Source organism: Alligator mississippiensis, chromosome 2, assembly GCF_030867095.1.
Source record: "Alligator mississippiensis isolate rAllMis1 chromosome 2, rAllMis1, whole genome shotgun sequence".
Taxonomy (NCBI): domain Eukaryota; kingdom Metazoa; phylum Chordata; order Crocodylia; family Alligatoridae; genus Alligator; species Alligator mississippiensis.
Genome location: NC_081825.1, coordinates 294,550,236 through 294,569,135, shown reverse-complemented (window position 1 = coordinate 294,569,135; position 18,900 = coordinate 294,550,236). Strand labels below are relative to the sequence as shown.

General features: G+C 46.2%; 2 protein-coding genes across 4 annotated transcripts in view; one reads left to right on the top strand and one right to left on the bottom strand.

The window, feature by feature from the left end:
* Window positions 1–745: 745 nt before the first annotated feature.
* On the bottom strand, window positions 746–14,530 carry AP5M1 (adaptor related protein complex 5 subunit mu 1). Of its 3 annotated transcripts, none has more exons than XM_059723346.1 (8): window positions 14,420–14,530; window positions 10,008–10,653; window positions 8,158–8,385; window positions 7,727–7,866; window positions 6,833–6,918; window positions 6,622–6,737; window positions 6,248–6,344; window positions 746–922 (listed from the first exon to the last, which is right to left on the bottom strand). In XM_059723346.1, exons 1-8 carry the CDS (start codon window positions 14,485–14,487, stop codon window positions 840–842), a joined length of 1,464 nt encoding a protein of 487 aa, XP_059579329.1. In that variant the 5' UTR covers window positions 14,488–14,530; the 3' UTR covers window positions 746–839. The 3 variants fall into 3 exon arrangements, with proteins under 3 accessions (XP_059579329.1, XP_059579331.1, XP_059579330.1); XM_059723348.1 differs by having other exon boundaries at window positions 10,263–10,653; XM_059723347.1 differs by lacking the exon at window positions 746–922 and having other exon boundaries at window positions 6,254–6,480.
* A 78-nt stretch (window positions 14,531–14,608) lies between these two features.
* EXOC5 (exocyst complex component 5) overlaps window positions 14,609–18,900 on the top strand; it is a 42,464-nt gene continuing 38,172 nt past the window's right edge. Inside the window, exon 1 of the mRNA XM_014598816.3 lies at window positions 14,609–14,704. Within this exon, the coding sequence (XP_014454302.1) occupies window positions 14,678–14,704 (27 nt within the window). The 5' untranslated portion in view covers window positions 14,609–14,677. The remainder of the gene's footprint in view (window positions 14,705–18,900) is intronic.

Sequence of the window (18,900 nt, the reverse complement as noted above, 5' to 3'; positions counted from 1 at the left end):
TAGACACCGATTATTTGCTATTATATTTTTCTGTGACTAAGGACCAATCTGACTTTATTAGAGTAAAAAGCGGGGTAGAGATGCACCTTGTAAACCAGGGGTGGCCAACGTGTGGCACAAGTGACAAAAGTGACACAAGCTTTCTTTTTGCGTGGCAGCTGGCAGATCAGGGAGGGGATAGGTGGCACAGCAGCTGATAGGGCAGAAAGCAGAGGAACACACTGGGCAGGGAGCACAGAACATGGAGCACAAAGCAGAGCAACAGATTGGGCAGAGGAAGGAGATCAGAGTGGCCCTCAGGGCAGGTGTGGGACTAATTTGTGGCATGCCTACAAAAAAGGTTACGCCCCACTGTTACAGACTCACTCAGAGAGGCGGAAGTTTTTGCAAACTTGAGCTCCCTCATCCGATGCTCTATAGAAGTCAGAATGGGCTTTTTGTGGTCAAAACCTACATTTTTTTTTTTACATGAAGGTAGACTGTCTTTGCCCAGATTCCCACTCAAGTTTGGCGCTGGAACAGGTGTCCACCCATTCTAGCTTGCAGTATAGGATCCTTATTTTGTAAAAGTTAATTTTAGAGGGAAAATGTAAGTGAGGAGGGAAATCTGATTTTAAAAGCACGCTCTTTCAAACAGTATCTATGACTAAAATGTGTAAAGTAAACACATTTTAATTCAATTCATAAGTCTTCCAAAAAAACCAACAACAAACCACCCCTAGGAGCTTAACTACAAGTAGACAAATTAAAAATACTATAGCAAATTTATTTTTCACTGTGTTAACATTACTTTCATTCACTGTCATTTCTGTTCTGATACAAAATCTTTCACTGGGAAATTAGAAAAATAAAGTCCTGTACACTACAGGTGCTGGTGCTTTGGAATTCCAGATGTAGTAATCTGAAGAAATCAATTCCCGGGCTAAAAAAAAAAGAAGACAGAAAATAAGCATCATGATGCAGCAGCTTACACTGCGACATTCCTTGAACCCAATTAAGAGACTACTAATCCATTCTGACAAATTTACAAAAAAGCGTAACAGTCTCTTTAAAATGTAATACCCATATTATTATTTTCAAACAATAATAATGAGTCATTTAAAGTCTCAGCTTCAATCACCTTTACTAATATATCAGTCATCAGTTGATCATTCAAACAGGGGTTAACTCAAAAGCAGGTATGTGGTTTGGATTTTGTTCAATGAATATAAATTGCATGCTCAACATAAGTACATGCAGTAGGAAAAATAAGATGCTGTGTTGCAATTTATGACTGAATTTGACTTGTCAGACCACAAACAGCAAGGCAGCAGAGTTTCCAGAAGGAATTCTCAAACTTCTGTGGATATAGTTGCAACAAGTTACAAAACTTCGAAAGCAGGCAAGGTAAGTGCCTTTATTAGCCACAGCTGCTCACACTTAACAGGAATCAAATATGTGCATTACAGTAGGACTTTGTTGGTGAAAATTCAGGAATCGTATGCGTTTGACTATTTGTGAAGAATGCTGCAGTGGTTAAAGCACTAGCCTTGAACTCAGCAGGCTCTGGTAATATATAGACTCCTGTGACCTTAGGCCAGTTTCACTGCCCCTCTTCCTTCAATTTCCTCATCCGTACAAAAAGCATAATGGCATTTTACTAACACAGTGGGGTATTGAGCGGATTTACATTCAAAAGTGCGAGATGCTCAATGCTATGATAATGGTGATCAAAGAGGTACCTAGAGAAAAGAAACCATTTAACAACCATTTAACTTCCTGTCCTGAAGCATTGTTTGGAGAAGGTGCATACTACAAAAAAGTTTTAAACAGATCTCATTTAAGGTAGGAGCTAAGTACAGCAGGTAGCCTAAGATCATGATGGATAAATATAGCCTGTAATAGGTCAGAAGACTATGATGTTTGCTGTAAGAGCAGGTAAAATATTTCTAATTACCATGTAAATCATAGAGTCGTAGAAAATGAGGGTTGGAAGGGACCTCAGGGGGTCATCTAGTCCAACCCCCTTCTCAAAACAGGACCAGCCCCAACTAGATCATCCCAGCCAAAGCTTTGTCTAGCTAGGTCTTAAAAACCTCCAAGGATGGAGATTCAACCTCTCTGGGTAACCTGTTCCAGTGCATTACTACCCTCCTAGCTAAAAAATTCTTCCTAATATCTAACCTAAACTTCTCTTGCTGCAACTTGAATCCACTGCTCCTTGTTCCGTCATCTGCCACCACTGAGAACAATCCAGCTCCATCCTCTTTGGAACTGCCCTTCGGGTAGTTGAAGGCTGCTATTAAATCTCCTCTCAGTCTTCTCTTCTCAAGACTAAATAAGTCCAGTTCTTTCAGCCTCTTCTCATAAGTCATGTCCCCCAGCCTTCTCACCATTTTTACTGCCCTCCACTGGACTCTCTCCAATTTGTCCACATCCTTTCTGTAGTGGGGGGTCCAAAACTGGGCACAGGACTCCAGATGTAGCCTCACCAGTGCTGAATAGAGGGGAGTAATCACTTCCCTTGAACTACTGGCAGCACTCCTACCAATGCAGCCCAGGATGATGTCAGCCTTCTTGGCAACTGGGGCACACTGTTGGCTCATATTCAGCTTATTGTCCACTGCCACCCCCAGGGCCTTTTCTGTAGAGCTGCTGCCCAGCCAGTCACCCCAAGCCTGTCCCGGTGCATGGGATTGCTCCATCCTAAGTGCAGGGCTTGCACTTGTCCTTGTTGAACCTCATTAGACTCTGTCACGGCGGGGTCCTCACGGAGGGCCGTGATCTCCTTGAGGCCCTCTCACCGCGCTGCTCTGGCCCGAGGGCACCCTCCATTCTCGCCCGCCACGTCTTGATGTAATATGTAATAGGGAGGCTGCCTTGTGTTTCCTCGGGCCTGTCAGCTCCTGGACCCCTCGTGGGTCTCCCCGTATAATGGGCGCTACCCAAGCGCCCTAGCCTTATGGGCTATGCGTGGCTCCTACCTCCCCTGATACCACGCCCCAAGCCTCGCAGATGTAAAGGACGTTGTTCGGTCTATACGCCCGCTTCCCGGGCCTCCTCTCTAATGTGGCCCACTCTGGGCTCCCTGTCTCGTGCCCAGCCTCTTGCTGGGACTCCTGTCTAGCCCACTCTGGGCCTCCCCTGCCGGTGTGGTTCTGCTTCGGGACTCTCCAGCGGGCCTCCGGTCCTATGGGCCAACCGCACGGACACCCTCCCTGACTCTGGCTCCCCGCGCTGCTACTCCCTGTCTTCTCAGGGGCAACCGCAGCGCCCTGCCTTGGTCTGAGGGGGACTGCCGCACTAGCCTGCAGCCGGGCTCGCTATGCCCGTGCGCCCACACTGGGCTACTCAACAAAGCACAATGGCGTTCCCCCTTTCTGGGGCTCGCCGCGCCCACACTGGGCTACTCAATAATGTACAAGGGCGTTCCCCCTTTCTGGGGCTCGCCGCGCCCACACTGGGTTACTCAATAACGTACAAGGGCGTTCCCCCTCTCTGGGGGCTCGCCGCGCCCACACTGGGCTACTCAATAAAACACAATGGCGTTCCCCCTCTCTGGGGGCTCGCTGCGCCCACGCTGGGCTACTCAATAAAACACAATGGCGTTCCCCCTCTCTGGGGCTCGCCGCGCCCACACTGGGCTACTCAATAACGTACAAGGGCGTTCCCCTTCTCTGGGGGCTCGCCGCGCCCACACTGGGCTACTCAGTATGGCCCCGCTCTCTAGGGCTGCTCAGTATGGCGCTCCCCCATTCTCTGGGGCTCGCCGTGCCCACACTGGGCTACTCAGTAATACCGCCCCTTTCCTGGGGCCGGGGGCTATGTTCCCCCCACACGCAATCCGGGGTCTCGGTCCCCGTCCGCAACCTACGGGTTGCGCCCGCGACCCACTGGCCACGCTCCTTGCCGCCAGCTGCTCGCGCAGTGGCGTGCAAGCTGCGCCTTCGGGGTCTATGTTCCCCCACATGCAATCCGGGGTCTAGGTCCCCGTCTGCAACCTACGGGTTGCGCCCGCGACCTACTGGCCGCGCTCCTCGCCGCCAGTTGCTCATACACTGGCGTGCGAGCTGCGCCTTCCCTGGCGCTATGTAGATAATGCGCCCTCTTGGCGCTAGGGCACCCCACACTCTCTGGGGTCCCTATAGTTGAGGCCTCCTCCAACCCCTACAGCCTCACCCAAGCCTCCGGGTGTAATAGCACAAACACAAAGCAAAACCACAAGCCCCTAGGCTGTAACACAAATGCAAGCCGCCTGGCCATAACTCATCATCATAGCTCAAGCCTCCAGGGCTATCATGAGCGGTACTTGCCACATCCTCACTCTCAGAGCTCCTGCCTCCCAGGCTGCTGGCAGAGAACTGCCAGCCTGGCCTCAGCCCTGGGCTTTATAAGGGCCAGGCTCTGCCCCCTACAGGCAGCTGGCTCCGCTTGGTTGCTCCGGCAACCCGCAGCTGTGCTCACTTGGTTCTGCCAGGGCTCTCTCCCTGGCAGTTTCTCCTCTCTTAGGAGCAGGCACTAAGGTGCCCTGTGACAGACTCCTTTTGGCCTAATTCTCCAATTTGTCTAGGTCACTGAATCCTAGCCCTACCCTCCAGTATATCTACTACTCCCCCCAGCGTGGTGTCATCTGCAGACTTACTGAGGGTGCGCTCTATGCCATCATCCAGGTCACTGATGAAGATATTGAACAAAACTGGCCCCAGGACTGACCCTGGGCACTCCACTTGATACCAGCTGCCAATAGCTATTGAATCACTGATTACTACCCTCCGAGCCTGATGCTTCAGCCAGTTTTTTATCCACCTTATAGTCCATTCATCTAGCCTGTGCGCCCTTAGCTTACCTGTGAGAATGCTGTGGGAGACAATATGAAGAACCTTCCTAAAAATCAAGATACACCACATCCACTCATTTCCCTACATCCACAGCCAGTCACCTCGTCATAGAAGGCAATCAGGTTGGTCAGGCATGACTTGCCCTTGGTGAATCCCTGCTGACTGCCCCTAATCACCTTCTCCTCGAAATGCTTAGAAATGGATTCCTTGAGGACCTGCTCCATGATTTTTCCAGGGAGTGAGGTAAGGCTGACTGGTCTCTAGTTCCCTGGATCCTCCTTTTTCCCCTTTCTTAAATATGGGCACTATGTTTGCCCTTTTCCAATCATCCAGGACCTCTCCTGATTACTATGAGTTTTGAAAGATGATGGCTAACGGCTCTGCCATCACACCAGCCAACTCCCCCAGCACCGCTGGGTGCATCCCATCCAGCCCCATGGACTTGTACATGTCCAGCTTTTCTAAATAGTCCCTAACCTGTTCTTTCACCGCTGAGGGCTGCTCACCTCCTCCCCAAACTGTGCTGCCCAGTGCTGTACTCTGGGAGCTGACCTTGCCTGTGAAGACTGAGGTGAAAAAGGCATTAAGCACTTCAGCCTTTCCTGCATCCTCTGTCACAAGGCTGCCTCCCCCATTAAGAAAAGGACCTACATTTTCCCTGATTTTCCTCTTGTTGCTGACACACTTGTAGAACCCTACTCACTTCCCTTCATGTCCCTTGCTAGCTGCAACTCCAATTGTGCTTTGTCCTTCCTGACTTCATCCCTGCATGCCTGAGCAATGTATTTTCTACTCCTCCCTAGTTATTTGTCCAAGTTTCCACTTCTTATAAGCTTCCTTTTTGTGATTTAATTTAGTGAAGAGATCCCTGCTAAGCCAAGCTGGTCTTCTGCCATACTTGCTAGTCTTCCTGCACATCGGGATGGTTTGTCCCTGCACTCTCATTCAGGCTTCTTTGAAGTACAGCCGCTCTCCTGGACATCTTTCTCCCTCAGACTGGATTCCTAGGGGATCCTGCCCATGAGTTCCCTGAGTGAGTCAAAGTCTTTTTTTCTGAAGTCCAAGGTCCTTACTCTGCTGCTCTACATCTCTCCTTTCCTCAGGATCCTGAACACAATCATCTCATGGTTGCTGCTGCCCAAGTTACCATCTACCGGTATATTCCTCTAGTAAGTAATCTTGTCAGGCTCAACCAGGCTTACATTCTCAACCAGAACATTTGACTTAAAAGGTTATTTAATGTTTAAGTTTGCAGAAAAAAATGTTTTGCAAAACAATAAAAGTTTACATAGAAATTTTCTATAAACAATTGGAAACTATTCAATAAAACAAGATTTAACATTGGTCGTTTAAGCTTTCTACTTAAAGTTAAAGCCCCCCCCCCCCCAATACAATTTCAATTAAGTAATCAACAATTTTAACTAACTCACACGTATTAATCTTTGGTTTTCCTGATGAAAAGACCTGAACAGAATGCTGGTCTGTATAACATCCAGTGACGGTATAATCTGGGATCCTGAAATATAGCTATAGAAACAAAGAAAATGTGGTGAAATATATATTGTTTCTTTCATGGATAAGTGATGGATACTTACACAGTTCACCATGCCTGCTATACAAATGCTTGGTGTATAAATGGATAAGACTGATAGAAAGTAGTAGCCTGGAAAAAAGAATAAAGAAAAATGCACACAGAAAACAAAAGCATTAATAGCAGCAGATGATGCAAATCAATGTGGTTACCTTGCCAATTTAACTAAAAACCTGATTATTAATGCATCTTCTTGTAAAGACCAAAACTTACTTTTATGTATGCAGTGTTCCCAGTGCATATTGGATCAACTGAATGCTCTTTATTAATAGAACCAAAAGTCACTGTTCCAGAAAGGGAAATTTCCAAAGATTTGGGAAACTTTTGTCCTAAAAACAGAAACAGCCTCAATAAAACTTGAGTAAAATGAGTCAACAGTACACAAAACTAACTCTCAATAAAAAAGATACTGCATTCAGCTTACCTATAACCCAAACCAGCAAGCTTTTCTCCCGTGATAGATCCAGCTGTCCATAGCTAACTTTGTACTCCAAATGAGTGATTGGACCCCTATTGCACAAAACAGGATAAAATGCTACTGTAATTCACACTATACAGCAATTTGGTGACATTTGTTTTATTCAAAGAAGTATTTAATGAGTTGAAATTGAAGCCAATATTAAAGGTGTGCAAATCTGGATCATATTAAACTGAACATACCACCAGTTTATGGAAAGAAATTACAACCAAAGGGATCCTTGTAGTTTCAAAATCATAAATACAATAGGCCTTTTGGTGATTTTATTCCATCTAGTTCAAAGACAGCATTTTCCCAATGCTACGATCAATGTCATGGGCTCTCTCACTTTTTATTATTACATTTGAATAATTACTATATTACAATACAGCCAGAACAGTTGTCAGGCTTAACAACAAACACTGTAGTTTTAATTTTAAATAACTATATTTTTGATAAGTTGATCTGTAACTAGGATTAACAGTGTTTAGGAATGACAAAACCTGGGTGGGAATAAATCTTAAAACTTAATCCACCAGGTGGGTGGTTGCTAGATTTAACATGAAAAATGCTAGAGGGAAATGGCATATTCAAAACAAGTTATTCCAGTTATCCTTCCAGAGCAGCTGTACAGACCTAGATACAGAGTGTGGCTGTCTTGCTTGTTAGGCATGGCACTGACCAAAGTACCCAACATTATATTCCAGATGAAACTCTGGAGTACTTAATATGAGGTTATGTGAAGTTTAGCAGCCAGTGGCACATAATTCAGGGGGTGTGAACTCAGGTGCACTGATTCTTGAAGTTCCCATTCTAAGGTTATTGCACAGGTGGAGAAAATTATTTGGGATGTCTTCTTACCTATTAAAAAAGGGTATACGTGCTTCACAATACTCAAAAGCATTTTTCACGCTTTCATGAAGCTTTAAATTTATTGTTAATTTTAGTTGTGATTCTTCTTCCTTCATTTGGTAAAATCCCAAAATTGGTGGGACGGGCACCTGAGGAAGACAGATTCATTTTAGGAATAATTTTCTAGAGGTTTGCTATAAGCTACTTGAGCAGGAAGTAAATAATTTTAATTTAAATGATGTATTTATGTTGACGAGTATACATTTTAATAGCACTGCAAGGCAGCTTCTTCCTGTAACTTGAGCTACATGGAGCAGTGGTGTGCTAGAAATGGCTTTAGGCAGTGTATGCTTGTTCTACAGCCTAGAGAAAAGATTTTTTTTATTCCTAAGGAAGCTCATTCAGAAGCTCAAAGACTGCAGAGAGGGGAAGGTTATTACCTGGGAAGTATAGTAGCATAAGTCGAACACATCTGAAGGAGGAGTGAAAGGAAATTTGTAAGGCCCACTGAATGCAGAGTCATCCATTCCATCAACACTACTAGCAGTCAGAATTGCAGAGTCAAGGGAGGTCACACAGGGATGGACCAGGATATCTTGGAGCGGAGAGCCGTTGGCAGGGAGGTTCACGCTGATAGTTACATTTGATGCAGCTCCTTCTAAATCACACTGGGGAAAAAAACAAAAACCAGAAACTGTGTTGGCTAGGACCACTTCCAAAATCCAAACCAGATATTTGAAAATGAAAGAGGCGTTAAAAGCCTGTTGACAAATTTGAGGTAGCCTGAACTTGAGAAGCAACAGAAACATGGTCAAATGTGGGCCCTTTTCTCAGTTTCAGAGCTTTTGTTGATACTGCCCTAAGAATTATTAACAAAGATTTGTTAAACTGATATATAGTCCCTAGATGCAACAGCAAACACAGTAACTGATATTATATCACAAACTGCATATAAGCACATTCAATAGTTATTCATCCATTTAATTCAGCTACTCCTACATGTGCTTTATAGATCCAAACATGCTGTCAGTGGCTACAGAGATGTCTCATCAGCTACATCACAGAGAGAACCTGCTGTGCCACCTATTGTCTAGTTCACTTGTGCTAGCTCAGCAAAGCATGATTATACTAGTACTTTTCTTCTGTGTATCCGCTCTCAAAAGTGACCCACAAACCATCCCCATGGACAGCAGGAAGTTCTTTAGCAAGGGAAGACTCACCAGTACCACTGGTAGGAAAAAACCTCAACTCTTCAGGAGCAGTAGGTTTAGGTCAGGCCCCCTGCAAGATGAGCATACCACCAGCTACTGCTAATAATTAAATTATTGTCATGCACTTCACTGGAATTGCTCTCTCCTTATAAAACAATAGCAGCTAAAAACTTGTTCATGAAAGTAATGCCAGACAATTCCTCAGCACACTTTATAATGAAGAGAAGACAATACAACCACTAGATTCAGTTTTAAAAGGGCACATTGTAACATGCTTCATCGTACATTTTGATTGACCTACTTATGTTTCCCCATTATATTACTAATAAAAATCAAACACCTATGAAAGCTATTCAAAAGAATTCTAAACCTGTTTTCTTTTTCCAGATTCCCGATCTTGCTAAATCTAATAGCATCGCGTACGCTAAGAGGAGCAGAAGAACTTGGGGGTCTTTAGGAAGAGGCTAGACATGCATCTGGCTGGGGTATCTAACCTCAGTGCTCTTTCCTGCCCAGGACAGGGGTCAGACTTAATAATCTACTGAGGTCCCTTTCAACCCTAACATCTATGAATCTATGAAATGAGAAAGAGGTAAGATTTAATTAAAAAAACCCACAATTTTTAAAGTACTAAGGTTATTAAAATAACCTTTTAATATTAAAGAATTCTGATTCATTAACTATAATATGTATTAGTTGAAGTAAAGTTGGCTTATCAGCACAACTCCCCAGCCCTTATCCTTATATATGTATACTTTATGAAATTATTTCTTACGAAAATAATGTCTTGTGAAATAGGATGAGGTTCCTACTGGAAGAGAGCGCCAGTTTTAGATCCAAAAATAGTGACTGAAAAATGCACAATGCATGCTAGAAAGTAACAGTAAGCCAAACTCTTTACTCTGATCTAAAGCATTAATTTAATAAATATCTTCTCTGATACACTCTTAGACATTAACACTCTTTTATGTTTGACTGCCTGTATGCCAAGATAAAATGAGCTGAATTTCTACTTTTTTTCCCCTAGTGCATTCATGTGTTAAATAGGTCAGGCAGATTTGTCCTAGAAATATCCTCACCTTGCAAGTTACAGTTCCATAAACCTGCCACATGTCTGCAATATCCCTTTTGTCATATTGCATGGACTTGACTTTTTCAGTGATGCAAACATTAACCTGAGGTTTGCCTTTGTATGTGCTCACTCTCCACACCGGTTGCTTCTGCGTGTGGTTGGTGGAAGCAATCTGGGTGCTATCTAATAAGCCATTCAAATTGGTGTCTAATGGGGTGCCAAGAGGACAGGCTTGCATGAGCAAATTTGGAAGCTGGCCTACTTTCGCATTTATCTCAGCTTCGTTCTTCTGACTGGAGTTAATGAAGACCAGCAATCCTGACAAGACAGCGAATGCTTGTGAGATTCCACTAATGTTAATGAGGGGAGGGCGCGGCTTCAAGGACTGTTCAACCAGGGGAAGACAAACGTATAGCAAACCGCTTTTCTGAAAGGCAAGGACAGGCCAGAGATCTCCACCTCCCACGGGAAGTGCATACACTGAAGTCTTGTTGATTCGAGAACAGCTATCTCGATGGTCCACAAAGCTCTTGTCCTCATCCATCAGCCTAAGTTCAAAAAGCAACGCCTTCAGAAAGACGCTGTCCTCTGGCAAAGTTACGTAGCTTGCCCCATTGAAGGTTTTGGCTCGTTTTTCAACAGTGGGGTAACGCCTGCAATACAGAAGTAGAAATGAATTAGTTTTACTCCTGTTCCCCTGAGCAGAACTCAAAACAGGCTTGTTTTCTTATTTGTATAGGCTGAACTATAATATTGTGCAAATGTGGCCAGGTGCTGCTCCAGGGATGCAGGATTAGAGCCTACGTAATTGCAAATATTATTTTGTATATACCTGAGATTCTTAGAGACGGCTGGATCGTTACTGGAAGCTTGGAACAAAAGTAAAAACTGACTAGTGAATGTCATTTTGCATGTGTGTATGTATATATACATAATATACATTTAATATTCTAGGTATAATATTTTCTGCTACAAATATATATATAAACTATTAAAAAACAAGCATTAATAACTTTGATCCAGCAGATTTCAAAATCTGAACATTTCTAGGACACTAGATCTTACTGAAGACTAATATTCAGACAAGCTTAAGAAAAATCAACAGGGACTAAAGAAGCAAATCAAATAAAAGTGAATTTATACATGACCAGTGCGACATTTCTGTTACCATTACAGTTACAATATTTTGAAGATGGTAGAGGAACACTACTGCATAATATCAATGTCAGTTATAAAAATGTAGTTTTTGAACTGCTATGTCACTATGGAGTTATATAATTCTGTAATCCCAAAACTACAGTCAAATTAAAATCTACAGACCAGTGATTAATTCAATATTAATGTTAATTAGCAACTTTTGCCTTAATATACAAAGGTTTTGAAATACACACAGGTCCAGACTTTCCAATGAGACTGTGCTCATCTGTCAGCCTAAATTTAAAAAGCAATGCCTTCAGAAAGAACTCTTGGTTCAGAGATGATACCTTTTATTAGACCAACTAAAAAATTGCAAAAAAAAAAAAAAAAATGTTTTTCAGCAAGCTTTCGGGCACACATGCCCTTCCTCAGGGAAAATAAAAATGGTAAAAAAATCCCCATAGGTAGAAAATATTTATTTTCTAGCAAATATTTATTGTCTACATATGGGGACTTTTTACCATCTTTATTTTCCCTGACCCTGAGGAAGGGCATGTGAGCCTGAAAGCTTGCAGAAAAAGATGATTTTTTTGCAATTTCTTAGTTGGTTTAATGAAAGGTATCATCTCTGAACTGTACTGAATTAGTATAGCAGGCCTCCGCTTTCATTCACTCCCCTACTTCTTTTCTCCAGGTTCCACCATTTTCCCCTTCATCCCAAACCTGCAGTTTCCTCCTCTTATTTTTGGAGAACTTCAGTCTCCTCAAGTCAGAAAGGATACTAGGAAAGAGGCAAAATACTGTTCCACCAAAACAAGAGCAACTTGTCATATCTAATACTCTTCTATTTTTGATACCTTTCATCCATATATATTTAAGGTCCTACACAATTCTTCCAAGGAAAATGTCTTTGATTTAAAACCGCCCCATTCCTAAATACCTGAAAAACAGTTCCCGATACATACAAATCTTGAGAAATCATTTTTCTTAAAAAAAAAAAAATACTGTACAGTTACAGAAAGATGCTAAAGATAAAAGTGACATCTTAAAAATATATTTTTCAGTTCACTTAGCTCATTTGCCAGTGTGTTTGAGTCACTTTCAGACACCAGTTACTCTTTTACTGAAAAGACCCTCTTTCATATCAAACGGAAGAACAGGGAAAGTAACCTTTAAAAAAAAAATGAGATAAAAGCTTTTTCTTTTTTGACTACTTCATCAGAAACTGTAGATTTTCAGACTTAGTTTCTAAGATGTCAGGGTGACGGTCTCACTGAATAAAATCACCTAACTGGCATCATATTAGTTTGGTATCTGAACCTAGTATGGCTATAAATTTCATTTTTGATTTCTAGGTGAAAGACCTTAAGAGTTCTAGACAGTATTGCTCAAGCTGCTAGGTAAATATCAATGATAATGAAAAATTATGGGTTTTTTTCCTTGTAGAGGTTACTGCTTAAAAATAAAGGCTAGCAAATACTATAAAAATTATGACAAAGGACCAGAGGGACCCACAGACCATAAATATTCGCTATCCTGTCACTGATAATTAAAAGAAAAATCTTACTGACATAACTCTATCCAACCACGTCAATGTATCACATAACTAACTGTTAACTCTTTTTTTAACCATGTCCTTATATTGTTTGTTCCTTAAGCTTTGCTATGGAATTTAGCCATCGCGGTCAGATTCTCTGCCGTTGTGAAGAGCAGATAAGATCGTGTACGTGTAGCCTATTACCCAGCTGTAAATTAAACATAAAGCAGGAGTCTCATTTTCACACTCCCTTGCTTTTGTCTATTATCATTGAAACCGTTGTTTGAATTTCCACGCGCTTGAAATCAAAACCAACCTTTTTTTTTTCTTCTAAAGTTTCTAAAAACAGTGCGTCAAGAAAACAAACTTTCAGTTCTGCTGCCAGCGGCATTTGAGATTGAAAAAAGGATTTGTTCATTTGGTTATGACGGACAACCCAGACTTGCAACGAGCAACACGTGAGAAGCCTCGCAGACCTACACGAGACTGCCCGAGTCGGCAGGGCCCTACTCAGGTACGAGGGTCTGGCCTGCGGGACTGCAGCTTGTAAGACCGGGGCAGAAATGACTGCTCAGGATCGATCTTTTCCTCGTGTGAAGATGGACCGCCGAGGCAGCGTGTGCACATTGTGATGACTCCCTGGGGAAGGGAGGACACTGCTACATTTCAATGGGTTTGGCTTCACTGGCGTGTGACATAAGAACGGGGCCGACGGTTTTGGCAGGCGTGCCACAATCTAGCCCCGCGTCCTCTCCAAGTGCCACTCCCATCCCCTTCCCCTGCCTCATCTGCTGCTCTGCTTTCTGCCTTCCTCCCTGTGCTCTCTGCCCCATCTACTGCTCTGCTTTCTGCCTCTTGCCCTATCTGCCACTGTGCTGCTTGTCCCTCCCGCATCGGCTATAAGCCCCCCCCCGCGGGCTGCCCCGGCCAATGCAGCGTTTTTTCCACCCCGCCATTTCAGGCAGGGAAAAGTGACTGCAGTCACTTCACTTACTGTGGGTTAGGAGAGGGCAGACAGAAAGCTTACACCGGATCAGATGGTGCGTGCTCCCAAATGGGAGCACCTCCTTCCCCTGTATACCTGCGTAGGCGTTCGGTCTGTCCCAGCCCAGGTCTACCCAGGCGCGGCAGGCAGAGCCGCGTAACAGCTACCCCGTCTCTCTGCCGCCAGCCAACACTTCCACTTCCCCTTCCCCTTCCCCCTGGTCTTGCTACCGCACGGTCACGTTGAACACGCTGGGTTCGTTAACGGCGCTAGTAACCGCTAAACACGGTGCACGTTAACTCGGTTAGCTTACTGTCGAATTCGGTAACGCTTAACACGGCGTGAGCTAATCGTGGTAGTTAGCTGCTTAACACGGTGTTAGTTAATTCACACGATAACATGTTTACTATAATGAACCATTGAATACAGTAACACAATTAGTGGACTGCTTAACACAGTAACGTGTTCAACACGGCATCGCTCGCCCACACGAGCCACCACAGCTCTAGCTGCTGAGCGCCGCGCCGCGCCGCACACGGTGTCAACGGCGCTGGGTAACCGGTGACCCCCGTGCTGTAACCGTCTGGCACGTGACGCGGGGCTGGCTCCCCGTGTCGGGGCCCGGGAGCGGCCGGGACACCACTGCCCCCCCAACCCTCGCTTCACATGGCGGCAGCCAGGCACGAGTGACGCCGCCGCCGCCGCCACGGCGCGGGGGGAGCGCTGGCACCGCGCGCGGGAGCTGCCCCGGCGGCCTCACCTGGAGAAGAGCAGGGCGGCGGCGGCCCCGGGCTGGAGCCGGACGAGCCATAGCCCCCGCAGCGCCATGGCGGGGGGCGGGGCAGGGGGCGGGGCGAGGCTTGTTTCCGGCGCTGTCAACAGGCAGGGGGCGGGGCAGGGAAGTCCGTTTCCGGCGCTGTTAGCGGGCGGGGGGCGGGGCGAGGCTTGTTTCCGGCGCTGTCAGCGGCAGAGGGGCGTGGCCGTGCGCGGGCGCGGCTGCGTGAGGAGAGGGGCTGTCATGGCCGCCACGGCTGAGCTCTTCGAGGTGGGGCCGCGCGGGGCCGGGGGCTCTCCAGAAACACCCCGCTGTCGGCTGCGGGGCCACGACGGGGCTGGGGCTGGGCCCGGGGATGGGCGAGGGGCAGGAGGAGGGTCCTGCTCAGGCATAGTCGTCCCCTTGGAGGGGAGCAGCGACATGCCTCCCTTGGAGGCAGAGGCGGCGGGGGGGGGGGGGGGAGGAGCAGCTCGTCTGGTGGGACGAACGAAAGGCCGAAGGGGGACGGGGGTGAGGGCGAGGGGTTCAAAGCGAGCGCCTGGAGCAGAGCACAGCACAGCAGACAGCGCCCGCCGGCCCTCGGACGGGCCTAGGGAGCCCCTGGACATGTCCCGGAGTCGGGGTCGGGTCGGGCGAGGGACCAGCCTTTTTTAGGCCGCGTCACACGTGCCCGACGTGTCGTCGTGTCAAACGGTTAACGACCACGGTGGTCAACGGTTCGCTGGCGTGATTCATACCGTGTTATAGTTGTCACCAATGTGGTGAGCGGTCGCGGTGCTCGGCGGCTAAAGGCACCTCCACGATACCAGGAGGTTTACGGTTTTACTGGCGCCGTGTTTCAGCGCAGATGTTTAATTAAGTCTGTGAAATGGGGAGAGGTGGGAAATCCAGTATTGCCATAGTACGTAAGGTTAAACATTGGCAGTTGAACATACAAACTGGTGGTCTGTGGTTTAAGTTTGCAGTAAAAATAACGATGTAGCCAATTTTAGGAGCGACCGTAAGAAGGCTAGGAAGTGGAAGAGTGAAAGCAAATGCCTCTTACTTTACATGTTGGTCCATATTTTGCATGTCATCAATTCCCCCCACCTGCGTTTCTTTCACCAAGAACCGAAGAGAAGGAAATATAGTTGTAATACTACAGAAATTGTCAAGGAGATTCAAGGACTGTTGTAGTACATTGTTGCTCTTTTAACTGACTTGGGAAAATGTGATTAGATTTTTAGGGGGATACCCATTTCAAATATTACTCTTGCAAACAGCCTCCCATGTACAATAATGAACAATGTGATATACAGTATGATAGCACTGAGTCAAATAAATGTGTAACAGGGAGGGTTGTAGGTTTATAACAAGTACCATGGAGGGGGACACTAAGAGCACACCGGAGAGTGCCCGCTGGCCCTTGAATGAGGCCGTGGAGCCAGTGGACGCTGCTTGGTGAAACTGCCTGGAGACATGATCCGGTGAGTACAGGATAACAGCCCTGTGAGTCCTCCTACGAGATCCTCCTTCTGGGGCAGATATATGGCCAGCTTGGCTAGCACCAGGAGGAGGTTGACCAGGAGGTCCCGGTGCTTGAGGGGGCTGTGGATGGAGAGTGGATAAACAAAAAGGCATGGGGAGTCATGCAGCAGAGGAGGCGGTGAAGGGGTTGAGCCCAGGAAGGATCAGATTGGTACAGACTGGAGGGTTTTGCCTTCCTCAGCAGGGATGTGCCGCCTCTTGAGTGCACCTTAACAACCCTCGTGGTGCCGGGACACTGATGGCCTTGTCCTCCTGCTTTGCCTGTGGCAGGTGCGGGTGTTTTTTGGGCAGTGTGCTTTGTAGTTGTGCAGCAGGGTTGATTTTAGTTTTAGGAACAGGTTAGACAGGGATTTGGATGGCAAGACTTGGATAGGGGTGATCCTGCCTCAGGCAGGGGGTTGCATTTGACTTTTGGAGGTCCCTTCTCCCACCCTCCTTTATTATGATTCAGTGAAATGGTATAGCACAGCAAAAGAGGTCTGATGCAGACTGGACTCTATGGAGGCTGCTACAATGCTAATATTCTATTTTTTCACATGTTTCTTTAAGGGACACCTACAGGTCTCCTAACCATACTGGCTGAGCACCTCATGATCTTTAATTTGGTTATCTTCACAGTGCCACTCTGCCATAGGGAAGTATCATTATCCCCATTTTAATAGATACAAAACCAGTGCATAGAAAAGCTTAGTGACGTGCTCAGGGTAATACAGTAAGTCTGTAGCAGAGCAGGAAATCAAACCTAGGTGTCCAGTTTTCACTACTGCTGTAACCATTGAACCAATAAAGAAATAGTCTGTAGTGCACCTTACTTCGCTATTGCATGGACATGAACTAACATCAGCAGATGCACACATTGCCGTACTCACTGGTAGACCACAGAAATAGTCAATCTGTTATTTGACTCCAAGGTCCTACCTGTATTATTTAGTTTAAATATATTTGTAAATCCTTATTGTTTTGCGTCCATGTTATAACATTGGTTTTATAACATAGGTTTAATACTAACATAGGTTTTTTTGCCTGTGAGACTAAAAAAAAATGCAGTATTAAAAACAGCTCTGTAACTGCTTTCATGTTATAGCTGTTAAAGAGCCATATTTTGGCTCCCCTCATAGTCCATAGTTGTGCCTGGAGTAAATGGTTGTCCTGCAGTCTGGTGACGGTAAGGATCTATTTTGTAGGGTGGTTTGGCCACTAACTTAGGAATTATCTTAATGCTTTGAGTAAGAATAAAACAGGTCAGTCTCACGTTTTCTACACGGCACCACAGGTGTTTTCTACACTACAAGATGCAGTTGGTTGTTACATAGATTCATAGATTCATAGATGTTAGGGTCGGAAGGGACCTCAATAGATCATCAAGTCCGACCCCCTGCATAAGCAGGAAAGAGTGCTGGGTCTAGATGACCCCAGCTAGATACTCGTCTAACCTCCTCTTGAAGACCCCCAGGGTAGGGGAGAGCACCACCTCCCTTGGGAGCCCGTTCCAGACCTTGGCCACTCGAACTGTGAAGAAGTTCTTCCTTATGTCCAGTCTAAATCTGCTCTCTACTAGCTTGTGGCCATTGTTTCTTGTAACCCCCGGGGGCGCCTTGGTGAATAAATCCTCACCACTTCCCTTCTGTGCCCCCGTGATGAACTTATAGGCAGCCACAAGGTCGTCTCTCAACCTTCTCTTGCGGAGGCTGAAAAGGTCCAGTTTCTCTAGTCTCTCCTCGTAGGGCTTGGTCTGCAGGCCCTTGACCATACGAGTTGCCCTTCGCTGGACCCTCTCCAGGTTATCCGCATCCTTCTTGAAGTGCGGCGCCCAGAATTGCACGCAGTACTCCAACTGCGGTCTGACCAACGCCCTATAGAGGGGAAGTATCACCTCCCTGGACCTATTTGTCATGCATCTGCTGATGCACGATAAAGTGCCATTGGCTTTTCTGATGGCTTCGTCACACTGCCGGCTCATGTTCATCTGGGAGTCCACTAGGACTCCAAGATCCCTTTCCACCTCTGTGCCACCCAGCAGGTCATTCCCTAGGCTGTAGGTGTGCTGGACATTTTTCCTTCCTAGGTGCAGCACTTTGCATTTCTCCTTGTTGAACTGCATTCTGTTGTTTTCTGCCCACTTGTCCAACCTATCCAGGTCTGCCTGCAGCTGTTCCCTGCCCTCCGGTGTGTCCACTTCTCCCCATAGCTTTGTGTCATCTGCAAACTTGGACAGAGTACATTTGACTCCCACGTCCAAGTCGCTGATGAAGACATTAAAGAGTATCGGTCCAAGGACCGAACCCTGCGGGACCCCACTGCCCACACCCTTCCAGGTCGAGACCGACCTATCTACCACGACTCTTTGGGTGCGACCCTCTAGCCAATTCGCCACCCACCGGACTGTGCAGTCATCCACATCACAGCCTCTTAACTTGTTCACCAGTATGGGGTGGGATACCGTATCGAAGGCCTTCCTGAAGTCTAAATATACGACATCCACCCCTCCTCCTGTGTCCAGGCGTTTCGTAACCTGGTCATAGAAAGAGACTAGATTGGTCAGGCACGATCTGCCTGCCACAAACCCATGCTGGTTTCCCCTCAGCATAATTTGTCCTGCTGGGCTCTCACAAATGTGAGCCTTGATAATTTTTTCAAATACTTTACCAAGGATGGAGGTGAGACTGACTGGCCTATAGTTGCCCGGGTCCTCCTTCCTCCCCTTTTTGAAAATGGGGACCACGTTAGCCCTTTTCCAGTCCTCCGGGACTTGGCCCGTGCGCCACGAGCATTCGAATATTCCCGCCAGTGGCTCTGCAATGACGTCGGCCAGTGCCTTCAGCACCCTCGGATGGAGCCCATCTGGGCCTGCCGACTTAAAGGCATCCAGTTCTTCCAAGTGACTCTGCACCACCTCAGGGTCTACACATGGAAGTCTGGCGCCTTGCTGCTGCCTCTCT

Bases quoted from the DNA above. Each gene is read 5' to 3' on its own strand.
- AP5M1 (XM_059723346.1), bottom strand. From the start codon at position 14,487: ATGGCGCTGCGGGGGCTATGGCTCGTCCGGCTCCAGCCCGGGGCCGCC. The intron at 6,919-7,726 runs GTAAGAAGACAT...TTTGTGCAATAG, and splicing joins CGTATACCCTTTTTTAATAG to GGGTCCAATCACTCATTTGG. The intron at 6,738-6,832 runs GTAAGCTGAATG...TTCTGTTTTTAG, and splicing joins CTTGCTGGTTTGGGTTATAG to GACAAAAGTTTCCCAAATCT.